We start from the raw sequence: 12,216 nt of genomic DNA on the forward strand, positions 1-12,216 counted from the left end.
AGAGAGAGAGAGAGAGAATCTATGTCTTATATAATATGAGAAAAAAAGTTGATTGTACCTCTTGCTCTGGTAAATCATAGATCCGATGGCTAACTCAATACGGTAAAGCTTCTTAATTGTCTCATCTTCATCTTCGTCTTGGCCTCTATAAATTTCAGATATCTTGATTCTCATCATTTGGACTATGGGAGAAATGAATAGTTCTTGTGTGTTTAAAAAGCCACTCGTTAAGACATTACTTATATAGATCAACAAAGTTTTTTAGAACGATAATTTTGAAAATGAAAACAATCGACCATGCCGTGGTTTTGAAAAACAATGGATCAGCACGTGGTTTTAAGAAAACTTTGAACGTAATATTCCGATCTAATTATTCCTTTTATAAAATGAAAAGAAAAACGGTTTAGCAGGGAAATGCATATTTCTTATCGCACATTGTTTTTCTTTATTTTCAATTTTTCTTATGGTATTCACCTTAATAATGCCTACAATAAAAATTGAATATCTTACGGTTTGTTGATAATTTTGTTTGTTGTTGCATACGCTTCTATTATATTTACTATATACTAAAAGTTAATTACCGAAATTTAATAAAAATTTCAACAATCTCGCAATATCACGTTAAACAAATGGACATATTTGTTAAAGATGACTCAACCTAGTGCTCTACTCGGGTTTGGGTGTGTGCCCCTCTCGAGGTCGGCTCCTCTTGCATCTTCTCGATATGCAGTTGGTGTCTGTTGGGGTTTATTCTCTCATTCAGGAGGTTTGGGCTGGCGATGGTAGGAGATCACTTGATTCTCTTAAAAAAGATGCCTCCCATATTTGGTATATGATGTTCTCATGTTGGAATGAGTTGTCACTTGTTAAGAATTTGAGATTGATTGTAAGGATGTTTCGAGGCTTCTGGTCTATGTTTGGTTACAATTGAGTCTATTCGGTTTGTGTTGTTGTAATCTTTAATATGTTATTATTTATTACTAGTATGAGTAGACCTTCTTCTTCTAAAGAAAGAAAAAACTTCAAAAATATTGTCACTAAGTGACAGTTAACTAGAACTAAGAGTCTGTCACCTCAACTCTAACTCGTACTAGAAAGTGTCGCCTTTTTCTCTAGTCGAATATTTACAGCCTTCCTCTATGACATTGACTGCCCTTATGTGAAATTTCCATAATATGGTTAACTAGCTACCTCATCAACAAAACCCTCATTGACAAAAAAATTGACAAATGAATATGAATTCATGCTACATGTCTAAGACATAGACCTCTGAATCTGGTACCTCGTAGGCTCGTAGTTAGATAACAACTTGTACTCCACCTTAGATAATCAATAATGATCCTCAACAAAGTATAGACAATGACTCACCATTAAAGCAAAGCAACTCTATTGGGCCAAGGCCAAAACCCAACCCAACCCAACAGAACCACACCACAGCTCCATAGCCCATGAGCTCTGCTCTAGCCACAAGTAAAAAGTGCAGCAACTTTTCTAGTAGAAACTGGATGACAAAATAAACAAAATAAACTGCTAGGATCATAACAATAATAATTTGGTTTTATTTACACGCAATCTGTCATCTGTGTGACAGACAGGTATCCCAACTCTCTCACTATATTCTCTCTCTCTATATATATATTCATATCTATTCTTCTTCTTCAGAACTTGATTACATACCGCCAGGCTCATCCTCCAGTCGGTTTAGCCTGAAGTTTCTAGGGTTTAAATGCACAAACTTCTCGTCTTTTCTGGGCACGAGAGTTGAACCTCTCGCCTTTCTGAGTCCTCCTCTTTCTGATTCTAATGTCTTCCATGGAAATCGATTCCCCTTCTGAATCTACCCCCCGTGATCGAATCATTCAGGTAACCCCTCTCTCTCAATTTTACTCTGATTCAATTTTACCGCAATCTCGATTTCATTACTTCAATTGAAAATCTCTTTTACATTCTGATATGATTAACTATGATTAACTGTGCCACTTTAGCTTAAAGTTTATATCTATGTAGTTATTTTTTTCTGGGTTTTGTTGATTTTGGGTTGCTATGCATTCGTTTACCTAAATACCAAGTTTAGTGATGATATTGACATTTTTTATTTTTATTTTCAATTTATATCAGAGGCTTGCTCTACTGGGAGTGCCTCAGAAGCTACTTAATCTGCAGCAACATGGTTTAGTTGCTTTTGTTAAGAATAACAAGCAAATGTTGCCGGAACTGGTTTCGGCTATCTTGCCTCCTGATGAGGAAGTAGCGGAGGTTCTCCGCGAGGCAAAACCAGGGTCGAAGAAACAGTTAGCCGGTATTACTATGAAAGTTCAATTCCGTGAGAGCATGTTGTGGCTGAAGTGGTTGATGTTTGAGGGTGAACCTACTGTGGCTATGAAGAATCTGTCGAAGATGAGTGTGGGGCAGCGGGGTATTTGTGGAGCTGTTTGGGGGCATAATGATATAGCCTTCAGGTGCAAAACATGTGAGCATGATCCGACCTGTGCAATTTGCGTTCCTTGTTTTAAGAATGGGAACCACAAGGATCATGATTACTCGATTATATATACTGGTGGTGGTTGTTGTGATTGTGGTGATGTTACAGCGTGGAAACGCCAAGGGTTTTGCTCAAAGCATAAAGGTGCAGAACAGATACAGCCCCTTCCAGAGGAGTTTGCTATCATGGTGGGGCCTGTTCTTCGCTGCCTCTTTGCCTGTTGGAAGAGCAAGCTACTTCTTTCTGAAACTGCCTGCCGGGAAGGCCCTAGAGTAACTGATATTGCTGCAGAGCGTAAGAAGGTTGCAAATGAGTTGACCTATTTTGTGGTTGAGATGCTTCTGGACTTCTGCAAGTGCAGTGAGAGTTTGCTTAGTTTTGTATCGAGTATGATTTTATCATCGGTTGACTTTTTGGGGATTTTGGTGAGGGCAGAGAGGTTTTTGAGTGATGCTGTTGTGAAAAAGCTCCATGAGTTGCTCCTGAAATTGATGGGGGAGCCTGTTTTCAAATACGAGTTTGCCAAAGTATTTCTCAATTATTACCCAACTGTTGTTAGTGAAGCCATAAAGGAGTTCACTGACCTTGCTTTGAAAAAGTATCCACTGCTCTCTATATTCTCTGTACAAATCCTCACGGTGCCAACTTTAACACCGCGTCTTGTGAAAGAAATGAACCTACTATCAATGCTGTTAGGGTGTTTGGAAGATATTTTCAATTCTTGTGCTGGTGAAGATGGCCGTTTACAGGTATTGCATTACTTGATTTCTTACCTAAAGATTGTTAGATTACAGTATCATCATATTCTTCTGCACATACACGTCCTTGTCCTTTAGGTAACATCGTAATGAACTTGATTACTGATGCAACTTAGATTGTGTAATTGGAAAATGCATGTTATAGAGGTTATGTACGATCTTCTAACTGGAGTACCTCTTAGTTTTTAATAATTTTTTGGTTACTATATTTTGGTCGAGAGAGTCTAATATCTTTGTTTCATGTCATTTCAGTTCAGGTTTCATATTGTTGTTGTAAGCTATAGTACCCCCAAGTTTTAATGTAGCATAATTGTTCACAATTTCCCCTTACAGGTTACCAAGTGGTCAAATTTGTATGACATCACCATTCGTGTGATTGAAGATTTTCGGTTTGTTATGAGTCATGCTATAGTGCCAAAATATGTAACTCATGAGAAGCAAGATATTTTGAGAACTTGGATGAGACTCTCAGCTTTTGTGCAAGGGATGAGCCCACAAAAGAGGGAAACAGGCCTCCATATTGAAGAAGAGAATGACACTATGCATCTGCCATTCGTTCTGGGTCATTCAATTGCCAACCTTCATTCTTTGTTGGTGGATGGAGCATTTTCTGTTGCTAGTGACCAGACGGAAGAAGATTTATTTCTCAGCACAAATAAGCAAGATATGGATGACACTGATACACTAAGACATGCAAAAGTTGGCCGGCTGTCACAGGAAAGTTCTGCATGTACTGCGGTGGGGAGTAGTTCATTGACGTTTTCTGAAGATAAATCAAATGCTCTTTCTTATTCTTTGATACCATCATCTGTGACGTGGTTAACATTTGAGTGTTTGAGGGCTATTGAGAATTGGCTGGGAGTTGATAACGCCTCCGGTACAATTCTTGATGTATCATCTTCAAGTACTAGCAATTTCTCTGGGAGCAATTTTTCAGCATTGAAGAGAACATTATCCAAATTTAGGAAAGGCAAAAACATTTTTGGTAGATTTTCCAGTTCAAGTGAAGACCATGGCAAGCATACTTCATCACATCTACATAATAGTTCTGATATGAGTGTTGACATCCAGAACGGCAAACTTTCAGGGCAGGAAAACAAATTAATGCCTATGGACGAAATTGATTTAGCTAATGCCTGTAATTCGGCAGGATTGGGTGATGGTGCAATGGAAATAGATGGTCCCATGGACTTAGATGCTCTACGTGTACTGAGTTCATCTGACTGGCCGGACATAACATATGATGTTAGTTCACAGGATATATCTGTTCACATTCCCTTACATCGCTTACTTGCGTTGCTTATACAGAGTTCATTAAGAAGGTGTTTTGGCGAAGAGCCAGATTCTGGTGCAGCTAGTTCTGCAGATTTATCATCAGCTATTTCCACAGACCTTTTTGGAACTATCCTCGGAGGCTGTCATCCATGTGGGTTTTCTGCCTTTGTTATGGAGCATCCTCTTCGTATACGAGTATTTTGTGCTCAGGTTCACGCTGGAATGTGGCGGAAAAATGGGGATGCTGCACCATTAACTTGCGAGTGGTATCGTTCAGTTCGCTGGTAAGTGACTGTTGCTGTTGTCAAATTCATTCTAAGGGGAAAAAGTCTGCTTTGTAACTTATTATTTTGTATACATTCCTATTTCTCTTCTGTTGTTATTTTCTTGCTGCTAAAGGTTCCTTGTTATGGTTCATTAATGCAGGTCGGAACAGTTTGTGGAGCTTGATCTATTTCTACTTCAGTGCTGTGCTACCTTGGCTCCAGCTGATCTTTATATCAAAAGAATTCTAGAACGCTTTGGCCTGTCAAGCTACCTTTCTCTGAAACTTGAGCGTTCTAGTGAATATGAACCAGTTCTGGTGCAGGAAATGCTCACTCTTATTATTCAAATAATCAAAGAGAGGCGATTCTGTGGGTTAACTAAAGCTGAAAGTGTGAAAAGAGAATTGATTCATAAATTAAGCATTGCAGATGCTACTCACAGTCAGTTGGTTAAGTCTCTTCCTCGTGATCTGACCAAATTTCACCAGCTTAATGAAATTTTGGATACAGTTGCTGTGTATTCCAATCCCTCTGGCTTTAACCAGGGGACTTATTCACTACAATGGACATTTTGGAAAGAACTGGATTTGTACTATCATCGTTGGAACTCAAGGGATCTACAAGCTGCAGAAGAAAGATACTTGCGTTTCCGTGGTGTATCTGCATTGACAAGTCAGCTACCCAGGTGGACTAAGATTTATCCTCCTTTCAGGGGTTTAGCTAGAATAGGGACATGTAAAACTGTCCTCCAAATTGTTCGTGCAGTGCTGTTTTATGCTGTATTTTCTGACAAGTCGACTGAGTCGCGAGCACCTGATGGGGTCCTCTTAACTGCATTGCACGTGCTCTCATTAGCATTAGACATTTGTTCTCAACATAAAGAATCTGGTGACCATTTTTGTACTGACGGAGATTTCATTCCAGTGCTTACTTTTGCCTGTGAAGAAATTAGTGAAGGACTCTATTTTGAGGCTGGTCAACAAAGCTTGTTGTCACTTCTTGTTATTTTGATGAGGATGTATTCGAAAGAGGGTTTAGATAACTCAGAAGATGGAAGTTGGAACCTTTCTTCTTTAATTGGAAACTTACTGAAGAAGTTTGTGGTTATTGATAGTGGATGTATGACCAAACTGCAAGTACTTGCACCTGAGTTGGTTAGTCATGTAACTCTTCCAAATAGTGATACAGTTATCTCAGGTTCAGCTTCTGATTCTGAGAAGCGAAAGGCAAAGGCCAAAGAGAGACAGGCTGCCATACTGGAAAAAATGAGAGCCGAGCAATCAAAGTTTTTGAGTAGCATTGATTCCTCAGTGGATGATGGTTCTGAAGCTGAACCAAAGGATGTTGACTCTGATGTCGAAGATAATTCAGAAGAGCCTGCACAAGTTGTTTGCTCGCTCTGCCATGACCCAAATTCCAAGAGTCCTATATCCTTCTTGGTTCTTCTTCAAAAGTCTAGGCTTTTGAGTTTCATTGATAGAGGTCCACTATCATGGGATCAACCTCGCTCTGTAGACAAGGAGCATGTTCCTAAAACCAAAGATGAGGTGATTGATCAATCTGGTATAAGCAGATTGTTTAGTGGTTCAGGAGTGGTTTCCTCGTCTCATGTAAGACAGTTGGTGTCAGATCACTACAACAGAAAAAAGGCGATTGGTAAATCTGGAATAAATACACTGTCAAGTGATTCAGGAGTGGTGTCACCTCATGATCTATGGCGGTTGGTTGAGAAGGCAGTCACTGAGTTTGCCCTACATGGGAGACCTAGGGATGTTGATGCTTTTCTAGAGGTTCTGAAGGGCCGGTTCCATGATTTGAGGAATATCAAAGTGCCATGTGAATTAAATGATGAAAAGGAAAGTACTTCATATGCCTTTGAGACAATGGAAGAAGATATGTATGTCTGCATCCGTAGAGAAGTGCATGATAAGCTGCATTCCAAGCTTACAGAAGATCAGAAATGTACAACTGCTGACGGGGATCGAGAGAATACAGAACATACTGAATCTTTGTTGCTTGGATACTATATAGCTGCTCTATCTAGAGAGAGAAGAGAAGATCCTTCATCTTCTGAAAGTTCTCCTAATGATAAGGGGCCAATAGAATGTTCTCGCCTGTTGGCATGTGATGGATTTGGTCCTGCAGATTGTGATGGAATTTATCTATCTTCCTGTGGACATGCTGTGCATCAGGAATGTCTTGATCGTTATTTGTCTTCCCTAAAGGAAAGGTAAGTCCCAAAGGAAATAAATTTCCCCCTTGGTCATTTCTTTATCTGAATTGGCTAATATATTTCTTCAAAGTTGGAAGTTAGTTTTCACAAAAATGCAAAAGCATTGAGATACTGTGGGCTGAGGATTTAATAGGGCATTCCGTTTATATTGTTTGATTGATCACTGGTTATAGTAAACCTTCTTCATTGAAAATAGAAGGTCACATGCTTCTGAAAGTAGGATTACACTACATTGAAGAAATCACTGATCTTTTTAATTTTAGCTTCGAGTTATTTCACTTTGAAACCTTGCAACCTGCTGGAGGCAAGGCTGATATGTTATGTGCAATAAGACAAAGATAGCTTGGGATTTCGCACTCGCCTTTGACTTAATGCCTATGAGAAAGGGGAATTTGCCTTTCCTTTTTTGTTTCGATATGATTTCTGGAAAGTTTTAACTACATACATCAATGTTGCTTAACTTTTTGCCACTTGTGCAATAGAACGAACAGGGAAAATTTGTTCATGTTGCTTTGAAATTATGTTGATGTAGTAGTGAAGAAGGCCTAACCTGCCTCGTGTTCTTATCTCGGCTTGCAGGTATCTCAGGAGAATTGTCTTTGAAGGAGGACATATAGTAGATCCAGATAAGGTACGACCGTACAAAGTTTTCTAATTTATAACATACTTTTTGTTCTCTTTTATTCTAGACGAGTAGGGAGGAAGCTTCTATTGCTCATATTATATTTTGCATGTTGTAATCCCTCAGGGTGAATTTCTCTGCCCTGTATGCCGTCGTCTTGCAAATTCAGTCTTGCCTACATTACCAAGTGAGTTGCAGAAGGTTCGCAAGGAGCCTATGGATACAGGTGTTAGTTCATCACATGTTACTAGTTCATCATGCAAACCAGCCGAAGGAATTAGTTCCCTTCAGCAAGGCTTGGCTCTCTTGCAATCTGCAGCAAATGCAGGTGGGAAGGTTGGCGCACTCAAAGATTTCCCCCTGCGTAGATGTGAACAAAGGAACCCAAATCTTGAACCAATCTCAAGTCTGCTCTCTAAGATGTATTTCCCAACTGATCTGGATAAGATATCAGGATCTGACAGGGTCAGCCACCCAATGCTTATGTGGGACTTAGTTAAGTACTCCCTATTGTCAATGGAGATCGCTTCTCGTTCCGGGGGAAAGTATGCAGCACCAAGCTACAGCCTTAATGCCTTGTATAAGGAACTTGAATCCTCAAGCAGATTCATATTGTCCTTGTTGCTGAAACTTATCCAAAACACATGTAAGAATTCTCTTCATGTGCTTCAGAGATTTATAGCAACTAAGAGCTTTGCAGAATCTACGTGCTTTGGAATTTCCGTAGTTCATGGAAGCAAAACATCTGGACAAGGTACTTCTTGTTCTTTATGTGGCTTTTCATATTCATATCAGTTACTGCCGTCGATTATGTGTTTTTGTGAGAATTTATGTGAACTCATTTCTTGCTCTATGATTCACTTACCATGCGCCATTCCGAATCAGAAGTACCGTGTGTCCATTTGCTGTAGATTATGAAATCTTTTTCTTCCCTCTTAAAAGATATATGCACTTGACAATATTTTGAGATAATTAATTATTCCTTTTTTGTAAAGAATGTAGCAACTGCTTGACATTGTGGACCCTTGGTATATTGGAATTCATATATTTTTTTTATCTTTTACATTCATTGAGAAAAACACAGTTATATACATAAATGTATGGAGGTCCTAGGCATTAGTATGCCTCAAGTGATTGGCTCCTGATATGACCAACACATAACTTGTTGTGGCTCACAGGTGCTATGCTGCATATCTTGGAACATCTTGATAATCCAGTAGCATATCCTGATATCCAGTTCTGGAGTCGAGCTTCTGATCCTGTGCTTGCCCGTGATCCTTTTTCTTCATTGATGTGGGTTCTATTTTGTCTTCCATACCGATTTTTATCGTGTGAAGATTCCTTGCTATCACTGGTGCATGTTTTTTATGTTGTCTCTGTGGTTCAGGTATTTCATCTAATTTATTAATTTTTTTCTTGGAGTTCGTGTTTCCTCTTAAAGACATATAGTGGTCTAATTCAATATGTGGACTGCAGGGTATTACTACATATTTGGGGAAAAATCAAAATGATGTTAGTGGATTAGGTGATGGTGATTGCCTGATTACTGACATCAGCAGGCTTATGGGAGAATTTGGATCTGCTCACCAGTATTTTGCATCAAATTATATAGACTCATCTTCTAATATTAAGAATATAGTTCGTAGCTTGAGTTTCCCTTATTTGCGGCGGTGTGCACTGCTGTTGAAGCTACTTGATTCCTATGCCCAAGTGCCATTCTGTGAAAGGTATAATGCATTGGATAGATCACGTGCCACTAGTGACGCAATAGATACCACTTATGTGCCACTGGTTGAGCTCAATGAAGTTCAAGAGATAGAAACACTGCTCAAGATTCCTGTTTTGGATGTTATTCTTAAGGATACAGAGGTGCGTTCTTTAGCTCATAAATGGTTCTGTCATTTTGGCAAAGAGTACGAGGACAAAAGGTTTCAAGGCACTATACACTGCAACCCTGCAGTTCCATTCCAATTGATGCGTCTTCCCCGGGTTTACCAGGATCTATTGCAGCGGTTGGTTTTGCTCTCTTCTTGGTTGTTTTTGAAGTTTCCTTCTCTATCTTTTCCTTTGGGGTAAAACTCTTCAACAATAAATTTCATTTGTTAAACTTGTGGTTTGTCAGGTATATAAAGCAGCGGTGCCGTGATTGCAATAACATACTGGATGAACCTGCATTGTGCCTACTTTGTGGTAGGTTATGTTCTCCTAGCTGGAAGTCATGCTGCAGGTATAGTTCACCAATTATTTTTTTTTCTTGTTTTTTTTTTTTTTCCTCAGATGATAAATCCTTTGAGATTTCTCTTTTGTCATTTTTCTGTTAATTATTGCTGAATAATGGCCTTTTATCGTAGGGAAAGTGGATGCCAAACTCATGCAGTGGCTTGTGGTTCTGGTACTGGGATCTTTCTGTTGATCAGGGTGAGTATTCTACTATTATATATCCATGATACCATGGGCAGTATATTTGTCTCTTAATTCTATTATGTTATATTTGACTGTTCTCTACCAAAGAGATTGTTAATGTCTTTTTGCTTCTGATAGAGAACAACAATACTTTTGCAAAGATCTGCACGGCAGGCTCCCTGGCCATCACCCTACTTGGATGCTTTTGGGGAAGAGGTAACTTGCTTTTTGCTGTTCGAAACTACTTTCAAATTGGTTTCAGATTGTTAAGTTTTACTTCATTCAAATGGTTGTGACCTTGTATTCTGAAAATGGTAACTGCCTAAAAAAAGTTGTGAGGTGTTGAAAGAGTACCCCAGTAGGTTGTAATTCTTATTTGTGTGCATTCAATGATATATATATATATATATATATATATATATATATATATATACCTGTACAGTCCGTCTCTGCCACGGACGTCAACGGTGCGGACGTTCGTCCGTATGGCGCCACGCGAGAGCGCGCCTCCACCCCAGCCGACTCCAGCAGCTAATTTTGGGTGGAGGTTGCTGCCCAATCTTCAAATCGATCTTGCCGGGAAGAGAAAGTGATCAGGGACTCCGCTCAGGTGGAGACGCGCCGGACGGTGGAGAACGGAGGGACGTCCGCACTTTAAGCCCAGTGCGGACGTCCGCTTTTGAACGGCTCCGTATATATATACACACACATATACTTATATATGGGTCATAACTTTTCTGTTTTAATCATTTGTTAAATTTTTGTCATTGCAGGACATTGAAATGCAGAGAGGAAAACCACTGTTCTTGAACGAAGAACGTTATGCAGCTTTAACTTATTTGGTAAGAATCTTCTGCTGGGTTTTTAGTTTGCAATATTCAACAATTGAAACTCATCGCCTCTCAACAATTGTGTTGCATGGTAGGTTGCTTCTCATGGCCTTGATCGAAGTTCGAAGGTTCTCGGGCAAACTACTATTGGTTCTTTCTTCATGGTTTAGATTGGAATATAAGGTAAAGGCAGTCATGAACATGATGGATGCTACTTCATATTGCTGAATGTTCTATACTCAGACGGTATATGTCTTGACACAGTTTGATGTCAATGAGACACACACAAAGGATTCTAGTTAACAGCAGGGAATATCCAATACTCGCAATCAATCAGAATCTTTTGGATTTTTACTCTATATTGAGGTTAGTGACTGGGTATTACTTCTTTTTCTATTTGTGGTGAATCAAAATATTTTGTATTTGTGATGGAGTGAAGGAAGCATTTCATAAAAGAGCAGAAGCAGCATTTTTGATGATGATCCTCTAGCAGCATTTCATAAACATTTTTGATGATCCTCTAGCAGCAATTGTTGGTTTGGTCATGGTCTTGATTATAAGGCTAGATTGACTAGCTCAGTTAAAATTTTCTTTTTAGTTTCTACTTTGTTGCCAAATATGATGTGCAAGTCATGATCAGCAAAGTGCCATTCTTTGTACACCTTATTGTTTTGTTGCATTTTGTTGTCACTATTGGCAAGTCCGAAAGAGTCGTAACTGTTGAGCTTGTACCACTCTCTGGCTGTACTTTTATCTACTTTAGTATACCTTTTCTATTGTTGAGAAAGGTGATTTTCAACATGTCATGATATGAACTAATCAATTCTGTTAAATTTGCAGATGCTCGGAGTTTCCTTTCTAGTGTTTAACTATTTGCTCCTCTAGCAACTAGTCTATTGCCAGGATGTTCCTTCTGTTTTCAAGGTTGTACAGTTCAATGTGATGCTGGAAGCTGAAGCAGAGATGCACACTCCAAACTCTACTGGAATGTGGAGTTAACCATCAAAGTGTTGTACATATATATTGTAACAATATATACATACAAAGCACTAGTCATGACCACTTCAAGGGTAAAGTAGTGTCATTTGTAATGCTTTGCTACTAGTAGAGGAATACTTTGTGGTGTTATTGTCTTTTTAGCATTCTTTTTCAATTCAATAGATTTGAGTAAAGCAATAAAGGTTCGACTTCTGAACTGTCTCAAATTGTTGTGGAGTCGTTAATCACCTAATCCGCTTCCAAATTTGATCGTATAAATGGACCAAGTAATTGGTAAACATGAAATTGTATTGGCAGTTAAAAGTTTGAGAGAATGGTCCTCAGAAGCAATGGAGAAACGAAGAGATG

The 12,216-nt window shown here is 39.0% G+C and overlaps 1 protein-coding gene across 1 annotated transcript; it reads left to right on the forward strand.

Moving 5' to 3' along the window:
* The first annotated feature begins 1,690 nt into the window (after window positions 1-1,690).
* On the forward strand, window positions 1,691-12,058 carry LOC101310619 (E3 ubiquitin-protein ligase UBR2-like). The gene is made up of 16 exons (XM_004302664.1): window positions 1,691-1,863; window positions 2,119-3,231; window positions 3,574-4,799; window positions 4,942-6,384; window positions 6,466-7,011; window positions 7,594-7,645; window positions 7,763-8,390; window positions 8,815-9,023; window positions 9,113-9,648; window positions 9,759-9,863; window positions 9,988-10,054; window positions 10,178-10,255; window positions 10,813-10,857; window positions 10,963-11,052; window positions 11,134-11,235; window positions 11,710-12,058. Exons 1-15 carry the CDS (start codon window positions 1,804-1,806, stop codon window positions 11,170-11,172), a joined length of 6,237 nt encoding a protein of 2,078 aa, XP_004302712.1. The 5' UTR covers window positions 1,691-1,803; the 3' UTR covers window positions 11,173-11,235; window positions 11,710-12,058.
* The last annotated feature ends 158 nt before the right edge of the window (window positions 12,059-12,216 follow it).

Source organism: Fragaria vesca, linkage group LG6, assembly GCF_000184155.1.
Source record: "Fragaria vesca subsp. vesca linkage group LG6, FraVesHawaii_1.0, whole genome shotgun sequence".
In the NCBI taxonomy this organism is placed as follows: Eukaryota; Viridiplantae; Streptophyta; class Magnoliopsida; order Rosales; family Rosaceae; genus Fragaria; species Fragaria vesca.